This window comes from Medicago sativa, chromosome 7, assembly GCF_051527215.1.
Source record: "Medicago sativa cultivar Bolivia chromosome 7, Bolivia_mono, whole genome shotgun sequence".
NCBI lineage: Eukaryota > Viridiplantae > Streptophyta > Magnoliopsida > Fabales > Fabaceae > Medicago > Medicago sativa.
This window is the reverse complement of record NC_140755.1, coordinates 66594922-66620997: the sequence shown is the minus strand read 5'-3', so window position 1 is coordinate 66620997 and position 26076 is coordinate 66594922. Positions and strand designations below refer to the sequence as shown.

The following is a 26076-nucleotide window of genomic DNA, read 5'->3' as shown; positions in this document are numbered from 1 at the left end:
TTGGTTTTATCTTACTAGACAACTTAATTGATGTGACATGCTGGCTGGACAAATTAATTTATTTTTCATTTTTTTAAATCTATCTCACATTTATATTAAAAAAAAGTAAAATAAAAATAAGAAAATTTGGGGATAAAACTCAAATTCTCTTTGGATTTCTCTTGTAATTTAAAAAGGTTCAATGGTTCTCGCATCGGTAACTAGAGATGGAGACATATGTCGAGAGATAGATAAAGTTATAATTGAAATAAAAGGAGTATATAATCGATTAAGAAAATATATTAGATGAATAGTTCATAAAGCTTAATCCCAACAACATAATCTTTTAATTCTTGTTTTATCATTTAATTTGCCAAGACCTGTTTAAATCAAACTCTTACTTTAATATTCAAAGCAAATTTAGTGGTTTGGTCTTGATATCGTCTCTGTGTGTTGATATTTTATTTTTGATAAAATATATACGAAGATAGACAAAATAAGTAGGAATCGCTTCAATAACCGCTTTAGAAAAAGTAATTCTCCCAACAAAAGACAACTATTTTGTTTTCCACAAAGCTAATTTAACAACCTTCTCGATGATATAGTTATAATCCAACCTCCTTGCAGCTCTCCTAAAAAAAGGAGCACTTAGGTGCTTACCAAAAGTATTAACATATCTGAAGCCGGATAATTGAGCCAAAGAATTTCAAGTAAGATTCATTTAATTAAAGGGTCGATCTCTCCCAATAAATATTTTCATATGCACACTGTTTGGGAGGAATCGAATCATGAATCAAAATTGTTAATGGTCTCAGGTATCTACCACTTATGTCACATTGTGTTGGAAGATATGAAGATACTTGAACACTGATCTCACGTTGAGTGGATTTTTGGAGCAGGGATTTTCATATAAAAGAACTCCGAAAATCACGTCATATCAAAATTAAATATTCAATCCTTCAAAAAAAAATTAAATATTCAATGTTTTTGGATTTATTTTGGTGAAAATGTCTCATAAGATCAATTCTTATTTCAAAATCGAATCAAACTAAATATAAATTTTAACACTTATTTTATTGTTTATTAATTTGATATATTGCATAGTTTTTTATTTTTTATTTAATATATTTTTTTTAGTATTTCACCTTTTTTTTTGAGGTGACAATTTTTTTTAAAAGGTTTTTGAGGTGACACATTTTTTATTCTCCAACAAAAAAGTGGCATCGAAGCCTTCAACACGGCACGTACAATAAAACCATTTGAACGGGTTGACTGCCAAGTCTACTCTGCTATTATTTTATTGTATGGACACATATTTAGTTCGAAGGGTTTTCTTTATTTAAACGGCCAATTGATCCCATTATCTTACAAAATTCAACGTGAAGAAGAAAAATGAAGAGCTTAGTATGTGTTTTTCTGTTGCTTTTGGTTTTAGTGGAAGTGATGTTTTGTGAAGGGTGTTGGAAGCAAGAGAGAGAAGCTCTTATTGCTATGAATTTCCGTTTGGGAAACTCTCTGGCTTGGACACGCAACATTTTCAATGATTACTATGACAGTAATAAAATTGACGCTGATTGTTGTGAATGGAAAGGAGTTGAATGCAACGCCATCACCGGAAGAGTCACCAAACTCAAGCTTATACCCAATAACGAGGATCAGGATTTTCTTGACCCAATCCCTGAAATAGGACCTTGGCAGCCTAACTACTCGGATTTTGTAATCTTCAAAGATTTGAAGACTCTTGACCTATCAGGGTCTGAAATATCCGATTGCACCACTACTAATCAAGGTTACTTCTCGTACAAAGTAAAAATGAATCTGTTTCTTTTTACATAGTAACCAAATTTTCATTTCCATATTATTTATAATTATGCAGGGTTGAACAATTTGGAAGTTCTTGATTTAAATGGAAATAATTTCAAGAATGCTCACGGCATTCTGTCTTGTTTGGATGGACTTTCATCTCTAAAGTCTGTATCGTTGTTTAATATCGGCGATAAGGTTTCATTTCAAGGTGAGGCCAGGCCAGTTTTAGTTTTCTTTCTTGAAACAATATAAATAATTAAAGAAATAAATCATTTTTAATTGCTTCAGCAAATTAATTTCATAACACTAATACATATTTGCACTGTACCATAGATTTTCAGACTGTTTTGGAAACAATTTCATCAAAGTTGTTACATCTGGAGGTCCTTGACATAGGTGGCAATTACCATTTGAATAATGAAATTCTGCCATCACTTGGGGGATTAACATCTTTGAAGGAACTGCATTTGAGTGAGATTGGATTGGACTCAGATCTTCATATACCAGGTAGTCTATATATAGCACTGATTAACACTTTCCATTTTATAACCGGTGTGCAGTAACACAATATATTAATTGAACGTTCAGGATTATGCGCCGCATTGAAGAATCTTGAGATCCTTGACATCTCCTGGAACAACTTCAAATACACTGATATTGCATCTGCTCTTAGTGGCCTTTCTTCCCTCAAGAGTTTAAATTTACAGGGGAGTAAAATTACTCTGAGATCAATTCATAGTATGTGTTTCTTTGAATATTAATTATTAATCTTATTTCTTTCTCCGTTTTTGTTTGAAAAACATATGGACCTCTAATCATGTACATCTTTATATATTGCTAGATATATCAAAACTGAGGTCTTTGGAGATCCTTGACTTGTATGGGAACAATTTGAACTTATTGCCTCTAGGTTTGTTGTCATCATTTGATACTTTTATAAAAAACTAAGTTCATGATTCTTAATGAGCATAGATAATTACACGTTAAGTCTTTATTTTATTTATCAGAGAATCATAGATTTGTATGGCCATTCAGCTTACAAGTTCTTTCATTGAGCGACAACAGTTTGAGCAACAATTTTCTTTCATACCTAAGTGGTCTTCCACTTCTCACATCTCTTGACTTAAGTGAAAACAACTTGAATGGATCGCTTGATATTAGTGGTGAGTATAATTTATTGCTACTTAGATTGGAAACTCCTTATCAAAAAAAAAAAGATTGGAAACTCATATTTTATTTGATATTTTTTTAAATCATTTATGTGACGCGTATCTATTTAGATTAATTTCTTTACATTATTTGCTTTTACTCTGTTTTTTACTCTATTCTGTAAAGGGATATTTTAATATCTCGTGATTTTAGTTCAATTGGTAGGGACAATGCATAGTATATGTAAGTTCCGAGATTCAAACTCCGACCACTAGAAAAAAAGAGATATTTTAATACTTTTAATTTATCTGCTGAAATCATGAATTTATTGTAACCATTCTTCTATTTATCCGTTGTAGGGTTGTCGACTTTAGAGAGCTTTACAATTCTCGATTTTAGCGGGAATCAATTAGTTGATTTAGTTGTTCATAAAGGTATTTAGGCATTCAATTTTAAATATTTTAGATTGAACTACAACTCTAGTACCTTTGAATTTTATTGGGTACTGAAAGCCTGGAGTGCTAAAGAAATAATGGAAAAGATATATCACAATCACAATAATGATAATCCAAATGTGTTTTAATTTATGACAATATTTGTTTATCTGATTTTTTCTAATTTTATCCGATTAAAAAAATTGGATTACGCTTTCCAGGGTCAAAAAATTTAAGCAGATTGGATATTCTTGCATTAGATGGGAATATGATAAATGGAAGCAATCTACAAGAGTGGTTATGGGCTTTCCCATCTATTAGGAATCTTACTTTGAGACAAAACGAGTTTAAAGGGACAATTCTTGATGGAGGTAATAATTGCATCTTATCTAATTCATGTGATTGATTATTATGCACCAACAATGTAAACTATCTTTAAACATTGATCCAATTATTTTACACATTCATATCCTATAATGTTTTTTTTTTTAAAATATCACCAAAAATTTCGAGATTTTAATATATGATGGGATGCACCTCAAAAAACATTTATCTTATTTCTGGTAATTCCATTTGCTTTTAATTAATATGTACATCCCTCTTTTTGTGCGTAGGTTTTCGTGGTTTAAGAAATTTGGAATACTTAGCATTGGATGGAAGTTGTAACTTACAAAATGAGTTTTTGAAAAGTATTGGAGACTTGCCTTCTTTAAAAGTTTTGTCTGTGTCTTATTGTGGGATAAACGGCACCCTTCCAATTGGAGGTAATTGTTTAATCATTTCAATTATTAGAACAACTTTTACATTATGAATCACAGCCCAAGGTTTTTAATTTCCCTTTTTATTTGTTGAAATGTATTTTCATCAATATGCCACTGTTTAGGTGAAATTTTTATCAAACTTTTATTTTTCAGATTGGTCTAAGCTTAAGAAGTTGGAAGAGTTAGATCTATCCCACAATGAATTTGTGGGGAAACTACCCTCATCTTTTTTCAACATGACATCACTTCTTACCTTGAAACTTGCTGATAATCACTTTATTGGTAATATTGTTCCTACCCATTCAAGTCTTACTACACTTGAATATCTCAATTTTGAAGGAAACCAATTTGAATTCCCTATTTCGTTCACACAATTTTCCAATCATTCGAACATTAAGTTCATCTATGGTAATGGGAACAAAGTCATCCTTGATTCACACTCAACTTTGAAAACATGGGTTCCTAAATTTCAATTGCAAGTGCTTCAATTGTCTTCAATAACTCATGCCAAGTCTTCCACTTCCAAATTTTCTTATTCACCAATACAATTTGACTTATGTGGATTTCACCGGTTGTAAACTAAGAGGAGAGTTTCCAAATTGGTTATTAGAAAACAACACAAAAATGGAAAATCTTATTCTTCAGAATTGTTCCTTTGTAGGAAATTTCCAGCTTCCATCTCGTCCTCTTCTCAACTTGGCAACAATTGACGTATCTTACAATGCAATAACAAGTCAAATGTTGAGTAATAATATCAGTTCAATTTTTCCTAATTTGGTTCATCTAAACATGTCAATAAATGCAATTCATGGTTCAATTCCTTATGAGCTAAGCCACTTGAGCTCTTTAGAGGTTTTAGACCTGTCTGATAATGAACTGTCTGGAGAAATACCAAATAACTTATTTGGAGATGGGAGTCAACTCATTCATTTGACACATTTGTTGTTGGGTGGAAATAGCCTTTCTGGTAGCATCCCAAGTAACCTTTTTAACTTGTATAGTATCCAAGGTTTGGACATAAGTAATAATAATTTCACTGGAAAAATTCCAACCCAAATAAAAAATAGTTCAAGCTTGATTGAGCTTTCCATGTCCAGTAATCATTTTGAAGGGTCTATTCCATCAGAGGTTGCAGAACTTGAAAGTCTTAAATTTTTAGATCTTTCACAAAACAATTTGTCAGGTTGTGTTCCTTCTTTTTTAAACACTATTCCAACCATTATCCATTTGAGCAACAACAAATTAAGTTGTTTATCCAAAAACATGTTCAGTGGGAATATAAATGTGTCTTCTCCCCTACTGACTCTAGACATTAGCAACAATACTGGCCTACTGACTCTAGACATTAGCAACAACGAAATATCAAATGGAATTCATGATCTAATACATGACCTCCGTTATACCAACTTGAAATTTCTCCTTATGAAAGGTAATAACTTCACAGGGAATATACCAAGGGAATTATGCCACCTAACATATTTAGATATACTAGACCTTTCTTACAATAATTTTATTGGGGAAATACCTAGATGTTTGGGTAAAATGCATTTTGAGAATGAGGATCCAGATGGAGAAATATTCAATGAAGTTGTTTATGGTTTTTTAGGCCAAAAATATATCAGATTTGAGAAAGAGAGAGAAAACTTTACATCAAAGAAAAGATTAGAAACTTATACACCAAATATTCTTATTTATATGTCTGGAATTGATTTATCTCATAATAAATTAAATGGTAGCATCCCATCTGAGCTAGGAAACTTGACAAAAATTCGAGCTTTGAACTTGTCAAACAATTTTTTAACTGGGAAAGTTCCAGCTACATTTTCCAATTTGATACAAGTAGAGAGTTTAGATCTTTCTTTCAACATGTTGAGTGGCCAAATTCCTCCTCAGCTAAGTGGATTGACCTCCCTTGAAGTGTTCAGTGTGGCACACAACAATTTATCTGGTGCAACACCTGAATGGAAAGGACAATTTAGTACATTTGATAAAAGCAGCTATGAGGGTAATCAATTTCTTTGTGGACCTCCACTGCCAAAAAGTTGCAATCCAAGTGGAGAAGGACCTTCTACATTGCCGAATGCCTTGAACGAGGAAGGAGATGATGATAGTTGGGTGGACATGTATGTTTTCAGTGTTAGCTTTATTGTGGCATACACATCAATAGTGTTGGTAATTCCAACTGTTCTGTACATCAATCCTTATTGGCGGCAGGCATGGTTTTACTATATAGGATTGGTGTGTAAGAATTGCTACTACTTCATCGTGGACAATTTGTGTAAGTTTTTTTAATTTTGGAAATGTATTACATGTGAGGTTGTATGCCATGGGTTTCTGTTTTGTTTGTGGTATGTGTAATATTGAATTTTACTATCCAAATAATGCTTCATCAGGGGAATGTTTTGAAAAAGCGTACCATCTCAAACTTATACTGTAATAACAGTATCTACATAATTTTCACCCAAAAATAATCTACACTACAGTTTTGATAAACCATGCATAGGTAACTGAAACAAACAGTAATTAAATTACTTTGGAAATAGCTCTTAACAATAGTAGGAGTACATTCCTTCAAGTAGGAATACATTTTATTCTAAAAGAAAAATACATTTTTTTATTAAAAGATAAATTTGTCAAAGAAAAAAAACTAGGGTAATTATGCAAGGCTCGGATTTTGAATGAATGTGATGATATTAATATTTTTTCTTTCACAAAAAAAGTGATGATATCAATATTTCTACTCATATTTTAACTAAATAATTTATTCTATCCACAACGTACCGAATAATATATTAGAACGTACCGCGAACCCAAATAACGTACCGGACTCTGTATTCTCCCTTCGAACCCAATTCTTTAAAACTTGCGTATCGCGTACCCGAACCCGTACCACGTACTGAAGCGAACTACGAACTTGGTGACTATGTTCTGGAAATTTCAAGCAATATTTGCTGCGAATAAAATTGTGTAAGATGACAATTTCATTTTCAATTTCAGCTGGTAAAAGATTACACTCCATAATTAATTTGTATCCTCTGACGACATCTGAATCGGCTTTCTGTAGTTTTAGCAGGATATCAGTATATCGTTGGCGGCTTCTATACAACAAATTATCATCGTAAGAGTTTAGGTCACCATCAAAATCAGCATCATCATCACGTTCAAGTTCGTCCAGGTCTTTAAAAAAGGTGTAATCGGGTGTAGCCATGAGTAGAGTAGAACGGATGGAATCAAAAGGAAGAAAACGAGTGAAACCTGCGAATGAATTGATGGAGAGGGTTTGTAGCGATCGTTAAAAAGCAGAGCAACAATCAGTAGACTTGCTTTGTTTTTTTTTTTAAAGACTGATTTGATTTATTTGTCCTTTCTATATCGCTACATTGGGCTTTTTTTCTTTTTGTTTTTTATTATAGAAAATTGCTTTTCTCCCATCAAACTTCGCTCATTTCCAACTGAGTGGACGAAACTACCCCACGTGATTTAAGTCACGCTAAGATACTCTAGCGTGAGTTAACTCACGTTGTTAGTAAACTCAGCGTGATTTAACTCACGCTGCGGGTTTGTACTATTTTGATACAAAACTCATCAGTCTCGACTCCAACAACCATTTTTTCCCCTCCACCTCCAAAACACAAAAATTGCGATTTTTTTGTCAAAATCTTCATTTCAAATAATTACAAATCGTCATGAAGCAAGTTTATACGCTCATCCAGCATAAAAAAATTAGGAAATGTATCACCTTAACTCATTTGATTTTGCTGGTTTTTGCGGTTTGTTTGTCAGTTCGGGAAGCATGATCAACGTGAGTTAACTAACATTGGGAAAATGTGAGTTAATTCACGCAGGTGTTAGGGCAACGTGACTTAAATCACACAGGTGTAATGCCCTATTTTCAAATTTTGCTTCAATTTTTTTTCTTTGTTAACTTGTTGAACATGTTATTTATATTATTTTTTCTTATTATTTTGTTATTCAATAGACATAGGGATGGTTGAAAATATGGCGGATGATGGCATTGAGCCGAAACCGGCCATAGAATAAAGGTCCCCAAATGTTTTCAAAATCTTTATTGCTTCTTTACTCTCATTCTAAATTAAAATTTTGAATCTCTTGAACACTTCAAGAGCTTCACTTTTGAACTAGAAGCTATATAACCATGATATTCTGGTATGTTCTCTTTTCATCATATCGACCAACATGGTGGAAATTAACTTTAATATAGTAGCAATATAAAATTAGTAAATTACCATGATTATGAGTTTATAACTGAGGTTAATTAGAGAATTTTATTGAGTTGTAACAGGTCATTAACCCATAAAATTTGGAAAATTATGAGTTTAAACGAGGTTAATTAAGGAATTTCGGTGGTAATTAACTTTAATATATTAGTAGTAAATAAGGAAGTGGTAATTGTAATCATTATCATTATGAAGAATGAAATGAAGAAACCAATTAATTTTTTTTAGAAAAAGAAAAAATTACTCCAATGAGTAGTTGTTTTTTTTCTTTTTATCCATTGAAAGAAATTACCCTTTCAAAATATTATCTTGGCCATTAATGAACAATAAAAAGTTGTTGATCACTTTTTTTTTTAACAACAAAGATAAACATTTTTGTAGAAGATGGATATGATTATACATCTTCCGGTCACTATTATAAGTAAAAATTTATATTTTATATTCATTCAATTAATGATATTTGCTTATAATAATGACCGGAATGGTTAAATTATAACCCAACATCAAAGAGAGTATAAGTGGTACTAAGATTACCCTTAAAAATAAAGTGGTACTAAGATTAGGTTACTCTTTGAAAAGAAAAAGAAAAACTACAGTTTTAAAAACCGGACCGGACCTGCCTGTTCAACCGTGAACCAGAGGTATAACCGGTTCGGTTGGCATATTGGATCGGTCATTGGTCAAGTTATCAAACCGGTGAGAACCGGCGTGAATCGGAAAAACTCGTTTAAAACCGGAGGTTTATATATTAAAAAAACGAACTCCATCCCTGGCAAGTCAAGTTATCAAACCGGTGAGAACCAGCGTGAATCGGAAAAACTCGTTTAAAACCGGAGGTTTATATATTAAAAAAACGAACTCCATCCCTGGCAAGAATCGAACACATTAAAAAAACGAACTCCATCCCTGGCAAGAATCGAACACAGGTTTGGAAGGTTAACATATATTAACGCTGAAAGCCACCACAACATGGCAATTGTTTGTGTCGTTGGTTGTTATTGATTATAAATATCGTTAAAAATATCAAATGAAAAACAATATTACTTCAATACACATTTTATCTTTTATTTTTTTCCCAGAAAAAAAAAATTGTATTCTTGCTTTCTCACTTTAATTTAATCTTCATAATGTAATGTCAAAGTAAGTGGTTGTATTTTTTCAAAATAAATAAATATATATAGATATACAAATTAATTTATGTGTTTAATCGAATAATATTATCATAGTAGATGGACTTAAATTTCAAAAACATATTTGAGAAATCATCTTAATTTATTTGAAGATATTTTTTTTATCATTTATTAGTGTTATATTTTTTGTATAGCCCGAGTCATCCTATTTAATACAAAGATAAAAAATTTATGGAGATCGAGTGATATGACCGAATCATCCGAATCTTTCATGCGGTTCGACCAGTGACCCAATAGTTCAACCAATGACCCAGTGACCCACTACCCTTACCGGTTCGATGACCGGTCCGGTTTTTAAAACTATGAGAAAAACTGTTAAGTTCATTTTTTTGGCAAAAGTTATTATGCATAAGGATTTCCTTATGCATGGTGCATAAGCAAATCAGAACCATTAGATCAAGGACAGGTGTTATAATCCTAGGCTTCTCTCTACATTTCCTTATGTAACCATCAAGAGACTCCCTTCTCCCTTCTCTCTTAGAGAGAGAAGTTCTCCCTTCTCTCTTCAAACAAACAATCCGACGGAAGATGGAAGAAGACGACCGGAGTTTCTCCGGCGCGGTGGCTGGCCGTAGCGCCGCCGTGCCGGAGTTTTTTTTTTTACTTTTTTCCGAAAATTTTTTACATCGAAAGACTCCTCTTCTTCTTCTTCTCTACTCGGATCTGTAATTAGTTTTCACCAAAACACATACACAAAGCCTAGATCTACATTTTATTTTCAAAATTTTTTGGTATGAAAGAGCAAGAACAAAGGTGGTGCTGAACATGATTTGGTTGTTACTTCGGATTTGTGTGATGTTAATTCGATCTGTTATTTGTTTGGTGATTTTGCTCTTTTTCTTAGTTTCTATGTTTCTTGCTTCTGAGAAGCAAGTTGATTTTGTTTTAATCCAGATTTAGATGGGTTTTGATGTTTTCTTTTCCACAAAATTATTAAAATGTCACTCACTTCTTTATTTTGAACTCAGTAGCTCGAAACCCATTAGACCAGGCTAACTACAATCTCTCCAAAACACTATATGAAAATTCTTGTAGATAGGTAGATTATAATGTATTTTTTATCTTTATCAATACATGTAATATTTAAATGTAGTTCTTCTGTCTTTTAATATGTTAACAAGTTGCTATCTGGATGGTAAGTTGACTTACTATCCCTGGTTCTTATGATGTAGCTAGTAGCTACATTCAATTTTATCAAAATTCGATAGGCTGAAAAGCATTCTGTTCAGCCCACAGGAACGTTCATTGCTTGGCTTTAAAAATTTGATTTTGTTTTTCTCAAACTTTTGTTATTTCCAATCTGCAGGAACCAGTGGCATTCTTAGGTGGGATATTTGCTGGTATTTTAAGGCTTGATTTGAATGAAGAACCTCTGAAGGAATGGGTTACGAGGACTGTTGAAGCTTCTGATATTAGTGAAGAAGAAACCAATGCAGAAGAATCAACTACCGAAGCTGCTCCACAAGAGATTGATACATCAATACAAACATACTTATCTCATTCATTTGTTCCATTCCTTTATTTCATTTTTGTTTTCACTGGAATTATGAAATCTAGCAAATGGTCCTTTAGTCCAGAGATTCTATTAAGCGATCCAACAAAGATTGGCCGCGTTGGAACCACAAGTTGATGTTGCGGAAGACATAGCTAGCATTTTTGACATAGCTAGCATCTTTTAGGAGCACTTGTTATTGGAAATTATAACATTCACATTCTTTGTTGTTACGTATTCATGATTATAGGTTGTTACAAAACCATTAGACAGTTAGTTTGGTTTCGCATAAAACACTAGCAAAACCATTGAACCATACTTATGGTTTCAGTAATAGTTTTTATTTAAAACCATTTATCAATAATAATTTTCACTATTCTTTTATTTTATTTACCATTTGACAATTATTTAATAGGTTATAAGTGTGTACTATTAAGTGGTTACTTAATAATGATTTTAATGTTTATCACATTTTTTTATTACAAAACCATTAGACAATTATTTTGGTTTCACATTGAAAACTATCAAAATGTGTACTATTAAGTGGTTACATTGAAAACTAATTTTAATAAAATTGAACATTCTTGGGCCAAAAATAAAATAAAATGAATGGTATACTATGATAGATACTATAAAAAGACACAACCAATTGATTATGTCACTTTTCGTAGAAACTCGAGAGGTTTAACACGAAAAACAAACATAAAATAAAGCAAAAGTATGTTTTCTTTTTCTAGAAGATAAATTGTTTAAAACAAATTAATAATTTCATTTAAAATCATTAGGCAGTTATTTTGGTTTCACATAGAACACTATCAAAACCATTTAACCGTACTTATGGTTTCAGTATTCCATACCCCTAATTTTAGTAAAATTAAATTAAATTGAACATTATTGGGCCAAAAATTAAATAAGATGAATAATATAATATGATAGATACTATAAACAACTAGTATTATTGAGAATGTTGTGATGAATTGTGTTGTTTATGATCAATCCGGTTCGGATCTGGTGTTAGCATTACTCAAGGAAACCATTTTCACTGCAAAATGGTTTTGGAGTTTAACTCACGGAAACCATTTTCACTGCAAAATGGTTTTCGAGTACAACTCACGGAAACCATTTTCACTGCAAAATGGTTTTGGAGTACAACTCACAGAAACCATTTCCACAGCAAAATGGTTTTGAAACCAACTCACAGAAACCATAGCCATAGCAAAACCATTAGACAATTATTTTGGTTTCTCATAGAAGACTATCAAAACCATTAAACCATAATTATGGTTTCAGTAATAATTTCAGTGTATAACATCTTAATCATTATTCAAAACCATCTAACAATAATAATTTCATTAAAAACCATTACACATTTATCTTGGTTTCACATACATGATTATCAAAACCATTAAACCATAATCATGGTTTCAATAATAATTTCAGTGTATAACATGTTAAACAACGTTCCAGTAAAGAAACTCATAATCCATACTCATTTCTCTCTCTAACTCATAAAAAGTTTATTCAAAACAGCTTATTTTGTGCAAAATAGTTGTTTTGCACAAATAAGCTGTTTTGTCTAAATAAGTTGTTTTGAATAAGCTGTTTTGCACAAATAAGCTATTTTGTATAAATAAGTTGTTTCGAATAAGCTGTTTTGCATAAATAAGCTCGTTTGAATAAGTTGTTTTGCACAAATAAGCTGTTTTGTATAAATAAGTTGTTTTGGATAAGCTGTTTTGCACAAATAATTTGTTTCGAATAAGCTGTTTTGCATAAATAAGTTGTTTTGAATAAGCTGTTTTGCACAAATAAGCTGTTTTGTATAAATAAGTTGTTTTGAATAAGCTGTTTTGCACAAATAAGCTATTTTGTATAAATAAGTTGTTTCGAATAAGCTGTTTTGCATAAATAAGTTGTTTTGAATAAGTTGTTTTGCACAAATAAGCTGTTTTGTATAAATAAGTTGTTTTGAATAAGCTGTTTTGCACAAATAAGCTGTTTTGTATAAATAAGTTGTTTTGAATAAGCTGTTTTGCACAAATAAGCTATTTTGTATAAATAAGTTGTTTCGAATAAGCTGTTTTGCATAAATAAGCTGTTTTGAATAAGTTGTTTTGCACAAATAAGTTGTTTTGTATAAATAAGTTGTTTTGAATAAGCTGTTTTGCACAAATAAGCTGTTTTGTATAAATAAGTTGTTTTGAATAAGTTGTTTTGCATAAATAAGCTGTTTTGAATAAGTTGTTTTGCACAAATAAGCTGTTTTGTATAAATAAGTTGTTTTGAATAAGCTGTTTTGCACAAATAAGCTATTTTGTATAAATAAGTTGTTTCGAATAAGCTGTTTTGCATAAATAAGCTGTTTTGAATAAGTTGTTTTGCACAAATAAGCTGTTTTGTATAAATAAGTTGTTTTGAATAAGCTGTTTTGCACAAATAAGCTGTTTTGTATAAATAAGTTGTTTTGAATAAGTTGTTTTGCATAAATAAACTGTTTTGAATAAGTTGTTTTGCACAAATAAGCTGTTTTGTATAAATAAGTTGTTTTGAATAAGCTGTTTTGCACAAATAAGCTATTTTGTATAAATAAGTTGTTTCGAATAAGCTGTTTTGCATAAATAAGCTGTTTTGAATAAGTTGTTTTGCATAAATATGTTGTTTTGCATAAATAAGTTGTTTTGAATAAATTGTTTTTTAAAATGAAATCGGAATAAGTTGTTTTGTATAAATAAGCTGTTTTGAATAAGCTGTTTTGCACAAATAAGCTGTTTTGCATAAATAAGTTGTTTTGAATAAGCGGTTTTAAAAAAAGTGATCCTAATAAGTTGTTTCGAATAAGCTGTTTTGCATAAATAAGCTATTTTGAATAAGTTGTTTTTTAAAATGAGATCGGAATAAGCTGTTTTGCATAAATAAGTTGTTTTGAATAAATGGTTTTTAAAAAATCATTCTAATAAGTTGTTTTGCATAAATAAACTATTTCGAATAATTTGCATAAATAAATTGTTAAGAAAAAAATTATAATATGGGTCTTTATTAGGCCCACAAATAAATAGATTTTATAGTGAACTTACTTGAGGTGTGGAAAACAATTATGTTGGGTGTAGAAAGCAATTATACACGGTGCATAAGGATCTCCTTAGAGCATCCACAATGGTAGTTCCCTAACAAGGACTCCTTAAATGGACCCCACGTGACACATCACTTATTTATAATTTTTTAATAAAAGTACCTATTAAGGACTCAATGACTCCAATGGCAATACACTAATAAGGACTCCAATGAAAAGTACTTAAATATGTCCCACTATCTTTACATATTAAACAAAAATAATTTATCTATTACTCATTTTTACAAGTGAGATCAAGTAGTACACATTTTATTACTTCTTTATGCAAGTGGGACCAAGTAATACACATTTTATTACTTCTTTATGCAAGTGGGACCAAATAGTACACATTTTATTTATTTTTTAAACGTGGGACCCGTTAGTTACTCATGAGAGATAGGGTCCTTATATAGTTGTCCGTTCCTTAATAGGGACTCGATTTTTCTTCCTCCAATGGAGGGTCCTTAACGGGGAGTGGTCCTTGTTAAGTAAGGACCCCCCATTGGAGATGCTCTTATGCACCATAACCACACCCCATTTTTTTTTGTGGTTAGCTTGGAGCAACGTTACACAAGTCACTTCCAGTATCGCTTTTAATTCCACCAAGTTTCTCCCTTGTCTATTGGATAGCCCCAAACCCATTGTTATCTGTTGTACGTTTTTAATCAAGCATACAAAATGATCAAGTGTTTCGTTTGGCTAACCAAGGCTTTTAATGGTTCCACTATCTCATGTGATTATGGTTACACTTTTAATTTCACTTTTCAAAGTCGTCTAGAAACCATAAAACATTGACGTGGTAGAAGTAACTTTTAATTTCACTTTTCATATAGAAGAAAGAAACGTCAATTAAAAACAAAATCTCTTCGTTATAAGGACATTTTGGATAGTTGTTTTAGGATCTTTCAGTATTTTCTGTTGTCTTCCATTGATATACTATGGCTTCCATTCAAACTGAAACAGTTGTTGATAATGTTCGTCTGAGAGTATTGGTGGACAAAGAAAAGAACAAAATTGTGTATGCTGAAGCGGGGAAGGATTTCGTTGATGCTCTCTTCAGCTTCTTAACATTGCCTTTAGGGACTATTGCAAGAATCGTTGCTAAGGACTCAAATATTGAAGCAGTGAGATTTGGCAGCATTAGTTCATTGTATCAAAGTGTGTCAGATCTTGATCAACAATATTTGTGCTCACCTACATGCAAGGAAATGCTACTACAACCAAGAAACTCCATGGAAGATTACTGCCGACAGCTGAAACTGAATATAGACGACATAGAACCCTTGCAGTACTTTGTTTGCGAGAATTGGGATTGTAGAAAAAAGGTAACAGGATGCCTTTTGAGCATTTTTACAAATAAAAAATGCTATTGTGGGAAAGTAATGAACAGCGAAGTATTCCCTACAGGTTTAAATCCAGAAAATGGTTTTGTAAAGCAAAATGCTACTTTTATCATTTGTGACGGTCTTTGTGTGATGCCTAATGTTTTTGCAGCAAGTTTAGATATACTTCTAAAGCTTGGAGTCGAGACTATTGATGCTATTGAGGAACAAGCTGTTGACATCAACAAGAAAGAGGCATGTTTTTTCAGCTTCTCTCTCTCTCTCTCTCTCTCTCTCTCTCTCTCTCTCTCTCTCTCTCTCTCTATATATATATATATATATATATATATATATATATATATATATATATATATATATATATATATATATGTATGTATTTGTATGTATCATCTTTGAATATTGTTTATTTTCTCTAATTTATTATTTCTTATTTGATTTGTATAGGTAGTTGATCTTCTCAAGTTATCATTAATCTCAAAGACCCCTTTGACGAATTTTATTTTACAGAAGAGCCAATCTGTTCATAATTTGAATCTAAGAAGCAATATTGAGTTTCCGATTGGAGAGCTGCTACCATCCGATGAGGATAGACAAATGTCTGTGAAAGTGACACTAAGAAAATCAAATGAACAAATTCTGTTTGTTGAAGCAGGCGATGATTTTATTGACCTTGTTTTTAGTTTTCTAACATTTCCCTTAGGAGGAGTGTTGCATATGCTTCAAGGATTTTCGTCTTTAAGCAGCATTGATAACTTGTACAAGAGCTTTTCTGATTTGAGTCCGGACATATATTTAATGTCAGAGGGACTCAAAGACAAACTATGTAAGCCTCTTATTGCCCCACAATTTGAACTCGAAAACCAAATATTACCAATTGGTGCTGCTTTTTTACCTGTGAATTATTGTCATACTTACTACGATTACATGGGAATGAGGTATACCGACATTACAAAAGAAATGATGTATTCTAACTATAATAGAATTTATGAAGAAAAATATGTACCATTTAAAGTGGTTGATCCCAAGTCTTCTATTGCAAAATCATCATATGCCAAAGGACCATCAATGTATATGGTGACCGACGATTTGTGTGTGAGTCCAATGTCGTCCATTTCTACTATGTCATTTCTAAAAAGATCAAAAGTCTCTCTATCTGATTTGGAGGAAAGAGTTATCAAAATTGGTGTCAAGGAGGTATGCACATGTTCATCTTGTAATTGTTTTTTATTTGCGAACACTACACTTACTTTTGGTACATATTACAGGGTCTCAGCATACTTAAAGCTTCACTGACCTCAAATTCTGCTTTGACAAATGGTCTCAACCAACTTATAAGAACTGTTAAGGTGGAGAAATGACTAAATATTTTCCTTATCAAGTTTAGATTACTCTTTTCTCCATACTAGGGTTATTCCATGCTAAAGATGTACTAACCCAACAAACTTTTGTTGATCATACGGACATACAGGTCTCAACTTCAGCCTTTTCTGCTCCTGAAGGTAGGGCTAGACCAGAATCTAACTTTGAGGCATTAGGCATAAATAATGCTTCAAGTCTGAGTGTTCAGCTTCCGGATTGTTCAAGTGGTACTCAAGTTTTGCAGCTTCCAAGAGTTACTTTGGTAGAAGGAGTGCCCCTGCCCCCTAAAATACAGGTATCACTATTTCTTATTTACTTGCATCTTTGTTGATATGTTTATTGCTGAACCAAATTATCTTTTTGATGGAGCCACACATCAATATTGCAAAAAAGTTTAGTTTGTGACATAATACTCCAATATCTAGATATATGTCAAACTCCTGCTGACTTTTTGCTTCCCAAACTATTTTTCATTTCTTTCCAGGATTTTTACTTTCATTGTGTTACATGCATTGGTGTTCGACACTTGTATGACCCAAGTCCGACAGTTCAAACATTGTCTCAATTTGTTCTTCTTTACTTCACACTTTATATATTCTTTAGACACGTCTCTATGAGATTTCATGATATGTAGAAGCAATGATATTATGAGATTTAATGATATGTAGAAGCAATGATATTATGAGATTTAATGATATGTAGAGGCAACGATACTATGAGATTTAAAGATGTATACAAGCAACGGTCCTATGAGATTTTAAGAGGTATAGACGATGAACACTAACAATGGTTAAAAACACATTAAATACATGTGTATAATTTGATTGTAAATATAGGTAGTTTTGGAATAATGTTTGTAATTTATTTAGTGTCAGTGTTGTTACTGTTGGTATTAGCAGTGTTGATATGTCAGTATCTTTATCTGTCTCCGACTCTATGCTTCAAAAGTTGGTATACCTATCTCTTTTTGGGAGGGGAAGCTAACACTGGTCTTTTCAATTCAGGAGAAAGAGAACAAGACTCCTGCATTGGGTTTGCGAAGATCAACTAGGAAACGCAAAGCTAGCGGTCATGCTTGATGAGGCACATTATACAAAACATGTAACAATTGGTGCCTTGTTATTCCTTTGATTAAATACCTCTCTAAGAGTGTGTTTGCATTAATGTTTGCATATGTATTTCTGGTATGTTAAAGATTAGACATCTATGATATGTGAAGATTAGACTTGGTAGCCACTGGCCTCAATCATCCAGCTTAATTTTGATGTTCAAAATTTATTGTGTTATATGGTAGCAATCATGCAGGTCTTGGTTGGTGCAAAATAGCAGAGGATGTGGGTTAGTATATTTGAAATATGAGCAAACTAAGTTTTGATTTCTGCATAAATATTGTGCAGCTTGGATTTTGGGCTGTTTAGCTTATTGAATTTATCACTCCCAACTGGTGGTAGGGTAATTATATTTCTATAGAACATATTCTTATTTGATAAACTAAAACAGTAAAACTTTTTCCCTAAAAAAAACAGTAAAACTTTTAGCTACGATAGAAAGTGAATATTAATTAATCATATATCTTTTTTGTTCGACAAATTAGTCATATATCTAAAACAATAAAACTTGCTGCTTCTTTATTTGATAACTAAAGCTTGTTGCATACTTCTGTTTTTTGTTTTTCTTTATTTAGATAATGAGAGTTGTTATGGAATAATAGTTTGTCAAACTAATTGGAATAGTTTTTGTATGATGAAAATTGAAATGTCAATGACATTTGTTATAAGTTGGCTGATGTTAGACCAAATTTATATATACTTAACCCAGGTACAGAGCATATTCTATGATACTGTATAAAAAAGGAAAATTGTTTCCCTAAAGTTAGAAGTAACTGCAAAGGTGATTTCTGCTACTTTAAAAAAGAAAAATTATAGATATCAAAATTTTAATTTCAACTAAGTCAATTAGGCTTCAATTTTTTTTTCATTAAAACCACCAAAACTAATAATTAATGGTTAATATTTTCTTCTTCATCAAAATTTGAACTTTGATCATCGGGCTTGTTTAAACCTTAGCTCAAACTATTTGGTAATGAATAAAAGTATGCATGTTAGCATTTATGGGTGTTCAAGGATAAGTTAAGTTGGTTTTAGCACAATATGTTACGTAATCTAATTATATTTAGTTAGGGGATAATTATATTTTGTTGATTCGGGTTGTGTCTGTCAACTATTTTTTGCATTAAATCTGAATCCAACTCTGATGAGCATGCTGGTGTTTTGATCGGATCGTGAAATGTTTTTTCTTAAAAAAATCCCTGTCAAGACGTGAAAATTGTACCGTCCAACCAAACAAAGATCCTACCGTGACATAGGCTAAGTATATATTTGGTTCAACTTTTGGAGCTATTAAAATTGACTGTAGAAATCTAAAATTGATTTTGAAATGTTTGATCATTGATGCTTATAGTTGATTTTGCTATCAATATAGATTCTAGCTTTTGTTTCTAAACTGATTTTGCACTGAAATTAATTGATCAACTTATTTTTATAAGCAAACGTGACAATTTTAACGCATTTAAGTAAAATCAATTTAACAAAATAAACTTTCGTCAACGCAGAATCAAACCATAAAATATTCACCTAAGATTCTAAGAACAAATTTCTGGCACAAATGATAAACCTTAAAATCGTAACAACTTTAATCCAGAATAATCATCAGCAATACATCACCACATTCACCTAAACATAAAACTAGAATTCTACCAAAAGAACACTAGCAGATCCTAAAGTTAAAACGACACCAAACACATCAAAACGACATAAAAACAGAGAAATCAATCATGTTCATTCATTCAATAACCTGATGAGAATAAAGACGACGAGCAATCTCAAACGAAAGAAAAGCATCAACAGTAGCATACTTAACCTGATCCCAATCAAGCCAAGGATTATCCCATCTACTCCTCGTAATCCTCGACGGTTTCTCAACAATCTTCCCAAGAACACGTTCCGCCAATGTCTTAATCCCACTTCTCAACAAATCACGATCCTCAAGCACCTCAGCAGCAAGGTTTCGTAAATCAACATAATTCGCAACGGTGAGGTTGTAGTCTTCAATAAGCTTCTCGATGTCGGATTCGATTCCGACGCCGACGAATCTGTTGTTAGGGTTAGAGAGGAAGGTGAAGAGGGAAGTGGGGATGGAGGGAGAGTGGATGAGATGGAAGATAAGGCAGCGGTTGTTGGTGTAGAGCTGGAGAGTGGCGGCTGGGTTGGATTGGCCGCGTTGGGAGTTTGGACGCCATTCGATGTCGAGGCCGATGATTGCGGGGGAGAGGGATTGAGTTTCGAGGAGCCAGGTGTCGACGTGGGTGGGGGAACAGGTGAGGAGGGTTTGGATAGTGAGGGTGGTGTCGATGGTGATGGAGTAGGTGTTGTGGGTGTCGTGGGGGAGGGAGTTGTCGATGAGGGTGATGTTGAAGGGTGTTGGTGTGGAGTTTGGGTTGGGGATTGGCATGGAGATGGGTGTGTCGTTTTGGTCAACGAGGGTAATCGGCATTTTGAAATTTGGGTGATTGGTGAAGAAAATAGAGAGAGTGAGAGTGTGGATTTTGGAAGAAGAGGGTTGAAGAAAGGGAGAAAGAAAGAGTATAGTGGGGTGGAGGGGGCGTGAGTGGGAGAGTGAGACGAGTGGGGTAGGGGGGTAGTCACGGAAGTGAGATAATAGTGTACTGGATGTTTGTTTGGTTGATTTTTTCTTTTTAATCTATACTGTATATTTAAATCTATACTAATTTATTTTGTTATAATATTATTTTAAATTTTAATTAGAATATTAAATCTCACTAAAATAGGAAATATTTCACTACAATATTATCAATATTATATACGAATGGAATTGAGATTTTGAGCTAAATTATTTATAATTTTAATTATATCTTTAAGCAAATTTTTCAGTATTAATGTAATATTGTTGGTGGTATTATTGCTAAATTATTGCTACTATTGAAAAAGATAGACATGATTCTTGGAATTTGTTAAAATTTGAAAGTTACAAATATTTATGCTTATAATTTTAATCAAAATAATTTTTTTTGTATAAAATATCATTTATAATTTACATGAGTGTAATTGAAAAAACGGAAAGTTAGACACACTAGTAAAAAATAAACAAAATTTGTTCAAATCATAATTAATAAATAGAAGTGAACATCTCTTTTGAACAAAATAATAATAATAATAATAATAATAATAATAATAATAATAATAATAATAATAATAATAATAATAATAATAATAATAATAATAATAATAATAATAATAATAATAATAATAATAATAATAATAATAATAATAATAATAATAATAATAATAATAATAATAATAATAATAATAATAATAATAATAATAATAATAATAATAATAATAATAATAATAATAATAATAATAATAATAATAATAATAATAATAATAATAATAATAATAATAATAATAATAATAATAATAATAATAATAATAATAATAATAATAATAATAATAATAATAATAATAATAATAATAGAGGTGTGTATGCTCAATTCACAACGACAATGCGTGAGTATAAGCAGAGAGATCGAGATTTAAACTGTAGATTTTTTTTCGTTTATTTATTTATCTTAAAAGTTAAATTTTACTGATTAAACTACAACAAAGAAAAAAAAAAGGTAAAAAAAAATGATAAAAAATAGTGATAAGTAGAAGTGAATTTTCCAATAGATTCAAAGCCAAAAAAAATTGTAGAAACCAAAATTTACAACATTTAGATTCAATCTTTAAAAAAAAAAATTAGTTTCAAATATAATCAATCAAAACAAAGCCAATTTTTCTTTTAAACTAAGGTATTTACCCAGCGTTGCCCGGGTTATATATATTCAAGAAGACTAAATACGGTATCCGCAAATAAAATATTAACGCATACTTATAGAATAAAATTAACTTTTTTTAAGTTTCCGGACTCACATAAATCTCTTCCCGTTATTAAATTAATAAAATTATACAATTGTTGTGTTACATGAAAAATAATCTTCTCTTCATTAAATAAAATATAACTGGATCTCCTAATTAATCATATTTATTTGATTAGTAATTTGTGAATAGTTGCTTTGGAGTTGTTGAACTTCATGAATAACATCGTTAATTATTAGTTTTGAATTATTATAGGGTGTGTTTGATACTCCCATTTTTCCTAAAAGTCGAAAATATAAAATAATTAAACATTTGCAAACAACTTCAAATATACACAATAAACTTTAATTTGAAACACGTAAGAATTTCTTAAGTAAAATACCTCTATATAATTTAAACTTACCCAATTGCAATATCAAAATAACCAGTACATCTGGATATTCAGACATAAAGCCAATAAGTTGATTTACATATTCTTCCCAGAGTGTGCACCTGAGTTTCTCCTCTCCTCTGCAAATAGGGGTGGGAACAGGTCAGGCCGCCCGACAGGGGCCTACGACCTAGCCTATTTAAAGCCTAGCTCGGCCCAGCTCGTTTAATAAAAAGGTCAGGCTCAAGCTTTATATAAAGCCTATTTACTTAAATAGGCCAGGCTAAGGCTTAGAAAAAAGCCTATTAAGCCCGTCAGGCCGGCCTATTAAGCTTTTTATATATAATATGTCTTTCATTATTGATATTGTTGAAGATTTTTTTATCAACTCAACCCTTCTTATGATTTGGTTATTTAGTACCACGTATAGTTGTGTGATTAGACATTCGTAAGGTTTCGTTATTTAGTAGCAGACATATTCGTGTGTTTTTGGCCTTCATATGTTTTGGCCTATTTAGTAGTAGGCTTATAATGTTGCTAGACTTTAGTGTAAAATAGGCTTTTAAATAGGCTTTCAGGCTTCATCAGGCCTTTAAAAAGGCCAGGCCATGCCTTAAAAATAAGCCTATGACGGGTAATAGGCCAGACTCAGGCCTATAATTTTTGAAGCAGGTCAGGCTTAGGCCTTACAAAGCCCGGCCCGGCCTAGCCCATTTCCATCCCTATCTGCAAATAAATTAAATTATAAATCACATGTGTTTATCAATGTGATTTGCTCCTCTAAAATATTAGAAACAACAACAATCAACAAAAATTGTGAATAACTATACATACAAATGTTCTAAAAACAATAATAAAACATAACAAATAAAAACCGTAAAGATTAATGATCATATAAAAATAACTTTAAATAATGTAAAACCATGTTAGTTTGTAAAAAAGGATTGATTTTGAAATGTTCTAAAATTGATTTTGAAATGTTTGATCATTGACGCTTATAGTTTTTTTTTTTTTTTTTAAAGCAAAAAAAGGATTACATGAAGTATAAAGGCTTGTCATCCACATATAATATATTCCAGTACATAGAGATCTATAGGTCGAAAGATGCACAAAATCCATAATTCAAGATAACAAAACAAAAAGCAAGATTTGGAAGCCAATTCCCTTATCTTTCATTTAAAGCAATGCACATCACATTTGTTTCAGTTGTATTAGAACCACTGATTCAACTGGAAGAAATAATTATTGGTACCACTGCTTCCAAATCTCTTTTCCTAGTTGATGGATTTGCTTTATTCCCATTATAACACAGTAGAAGTTGCAAACTATTCCAACAAGTTACGCCACAACATTAACAAGTTCATATTCAATAAGGGACAGGTTGTTGTCTTCCTTAACAGTGATATTAGTAGGATCTGTTACTTCAACACGGCCCCATTTGTCCACAGCAAGCCTCATTGATCCTTTAAACATGTCAATTTTTGCATTTCGCAAAATGATAGTAGAGCCATCTTTCAGCAGATCGACTTGATCATTTCTTGCAGTAAAGATGATCATCCCAGTCTCATCCCCAACCAAACTCTCAGCAATTCGCATCTGACGAGGCTGAGGACCATTGGGACGACCCTTCTGCATCACCATCTTAGTATTCACCACCTTAACAGTCAGAGTGTGGCCACTAGTCCCCGGTTGAAGCTGTTCGACCTTAGTGAAGGTCGGCTTTCTCAATCCAGGTTTTGCCTCCGCCATAATCTTAACCTGAAACTGGAAGTGAAACTGCTTATAGTTGATTTTGCTATCAATATAGATTCTAGCTTTTGTTTCTAAACTGATTTTGTACTGAAATTTATTGTTTATTTCTTTTAGATAAAATCAATTTAACAAAATAAACTATCGTCAACGCAGAATCAAACCATAAAATACTCACCTAAGATTCTAAGAACAAATTTCAGACACAAATCATAAACCTTAAAATCATAACTACTTGAATCCAGAATAATCATCATCGAATACATCATCACAATCACCTTAACATAAAACTAGAGGAATCATCAATCATGTTCATTCATTCAATAACCTGATGAGAGTGAAGACGACGAGCAATCTCAAAGGAAAGAAAAGCATCAACTGTAGCATACTGAACCTGATCCCAATCAAGCCAAGGATTATCCCATCTACTCCTCGTAATCCACGGCGGCTTCTCAACAATCTTCCCAAGAACACGTTCCGTTAATTTCTTAATCCCACTTTTCAACAAATCACGGTCCTCAAGCACCTCAGCAGCAAGGTTACGCAAATCAACATAATTCGCAACGGTGAGGTTGTAGTCTTCTATAAGCTTCTCGATGTCGGATTCGATTCCAACGCCGACGAATCTGTTGTTAGGGTTAGAGAGGAAGGTGAAGAGGGAAGTGGGGATGGAGGGGGAGTGGATGAGATGGAAGATAAGGCAGCGGTTGTTGGTGCAGAGTTGGAGAGTGGCGGCTGGGTTATCCTGGCCGCGTTGGGAGTTTGGACGCCATTCGATGTCGAGGCCGATGATTGCGGGGGAGAGGGATTGAGTTTCGAGGAGCCAGGTGTCGACGTGGGTGGGGGAACAGGTGAGGAGGGTTTGGATGGTGAAGGTGGTGTCGATGGTGATGGAGTAGGTGTTGTGGGTGTCGTAGGGGAGGTAGTTGTCGATGAGGGTGATGTTGAAGGGTGTTGGTGTGTCGTTTTGGTCAACGAGGGTAATCGGCATTTTTGAAAATTGGTTGATTGGTGAAGAAAAGAAAGAGAGAGAGAGAGAGAGAGATTGGATTTTGGAAGAAGAGGGTTGAAGAATGGGAGAAAGAAAGAGTATTGTGGAGTGGACGGGCGTGAGTGGAGGAGTGAGTGAGACGAGTGGGAAAAAAATATTCTTTTGTGTCATGCATCAACTTTTTTACATGTGTGTATCCTCATGCATCAACTTTTTTTTGTGTCATGCATCAACTTTTTTACAGAATTGTGTACTTTTTCTTCCTTAACATGTGTGTACTTTTTTACATGAGTGTATACTCATGCATCAACTTTTTTTCTCTCTCTTTTTTTTACAGAATTTGTGTACTTTTTTCTTTGTTATAATTTAATAATTAGAATTTCACTTTTAAGATAAATAAACAAAAAGATCTAAAATTCAAATCTTGATCTCTGCCTATATTCATGCATTGCTGTTGCAAATTGAGTATATACACCTCTATAAGTATGAAATTCACTTGATTTAAGAAAAATATCTTTTATAGTTTAAAAGATAAAAAAACCCAGTTGAAAATTATTCTATGTTTGGTTATAAAATGATAATAAATTCAACTCAATTATTATCATTGTTCCTTCAAAAAAAAAACTCAATTATTATTTGGTTATAAAATGATAATAATTGAGTTTTTTTTTGAAGGAACAATGATAATAATTGAGTTGAATTTAAAGTTAATTGAGTTTTTTTTTGAAGGAACAATAAGGAACAATGATAATAATTGAGTTGAATTTAAAGTTAATTGAGTTTTTTTTTGAAGGAACAATGATAATAATTGAGTTGAATTTAAAGTTATTTGTGATTTTTTTTTTGGTGGTGGCCGGGGTTCGAACCCCGGACCTTGTATATTTTTTTTTTTTATGTTTTTTTATACATTGTCCATACCAATTGAGCTAAGCTCACGAGGACAAAGTTATTTGTGATTAAATATATTTAAGTAAAAATGAATTTAACAATAGATTCGAAGCTAAATATTTAAAAAAAAAAAATTAGATTCAAAGCTATAAAAAAAATTATTGAAGGAACAATGATAATAATTGAGTTGAATTTAAAGTTGGTGGTGGCCGGGGTTCGAACCCCGGACCTTGTATATTTTTTTTATGTTTTTTTTATACATTGTCCATACCAATTGAGGG

At 32.0% G+C, this 26076-nt stretch overlaps 3 protein-coding genes, 2 long non-coding RNA genes and 2 pseudogenes across 8 annotated transcripts; 4 read left to right on the top strand and 3 right to left on the bottom strand.

Moving 5' to 3' along the window:
* The first annotated feature begins 1309 nt into the window (after window positions 1–1309).
* On the top strand, window positions 1310–6539 carry LOC146907850 (cuscuta receptor 1-like; annotated as a pseudogene). The gene is made up of 10 exons (XR_015018378.1): window positions 1310–1768; window positions 1856–1993; window positions 2119–2292; window positions 2374–2523; window positions 2627–2695; window positions 2793–2948; window positions 3294–3368; window positions 3590–3739; window positions 3983–4132; window positions 4283–6539. The product of XR_015018378.1 is annotated as a cuscuta receptor 1-like (transcript).
* A 3355-nt stretch (window positions 6540–9894) lies between these two features.
* Window positions 9895–11057, top strand: LOC146907849 (uncharacterized). The gene is made up of 2 exons (XR_015018388.1): window positions 9895–10330; window positions 10864–11057. It is a non-coding gene; the product is annotated as an uncharacterized LOC146907849 (long non-coding RNA).
* A 4039-nt stretch (window positions 11058–15096) lies between these two features.
* Window positions 15097–16859, top strand: LOC146907848 (uncharacterized). The gene is made up of 3 exons (XM_085729173.1): window positions 15097–15735; window positions 15946–16695; window positions 16767–16859. The coding sequence occupies exons 1-3, from the start codon at window positions 15097–15099 to the stop codon at window positions 16857–16859; spliced, it is 1482 nt and encodes a 493-aa protein (XP_085585299.1).
* Window positions 16860–16973: 114 nt separating this feature from the next.
* On the top strand, window positions 16974–18243 carry LOC146907847 (uncharacterized). The gene is made up of 2 exons (XR_015018387.1): window positions 16974–17155; window positions 17865–18243. It is a non-coding gene; the product is annotated as an uncharacterized LOC146907847 (long non-coding RNA).
* A 1214-nt stretch (window positions 18244–19457) lies between these two features.
* Window positions 19458–24984, bottom strand: LOC146907844 (3'-5' exonuclease-like). Of its 2 annotated transcripts, none has more exons than XR_015018380.1 (2): window positions 24135–24984; window positions 19458–19533 (listed from the first exon to the last, which is right to left on the bottom strand). XR_015018380.1 is itself a non-coding variant. In XM_085725130.1 (2 exons), the coding sequence occupies exon 1, from the start codon at window positions 24905–24907 to the stop codon at window positions 24233–24235; it is 675 nt and encodes a 224-aa protein (XP_085581256.1). In that variant the 5' UTR covers window positions 24908–24984; the 3' UTR covers window positions 23201–23931; window positions 24195–24232. The 2 variants fall into 2 exon arrangements, 1 of the variants encoding a protein (XP_085581256.1); XM_085725130.1 differs by lacking the exon at window positions 19458–19533 and adding an exon at window positions 23201–23931 and having other exon boundaries at window positions 24195–24984.
* On the bottom strand, window positions 19529–20680 carry LOC146907846 (3'-5' exonuclease-like). Its single transcript, XM_085725136.1, has one exon. The coding sequence runs from the start codon at window positions 20410–20412 to the stop codon at window positions 19702–19704; it is 711 nt and encodes a 236-aa protein (XP_085581262.1). The 5' UTR covers window positions 20413–20680; the 3' UTR covers window positions 19529–19701.
* On the bottom strand, window positions 23201–24984 carry LOC146907845 (uncharacterized protein At4g28440 pseudogene; annotated as a pseudogene). Its single transcript, XR_015018386.1, has 2 exons — window positions 24195–24984; window positions 23201–23931 (listed from the first exon to the last, which is right to left on the bottom strand). The product of XR_015018386.1 is annotated as an uncharacterized protein At4g28440 pseudogene (transcript).
* Window positions 24985–26076: the final 1092 nt, after the last annotated feature.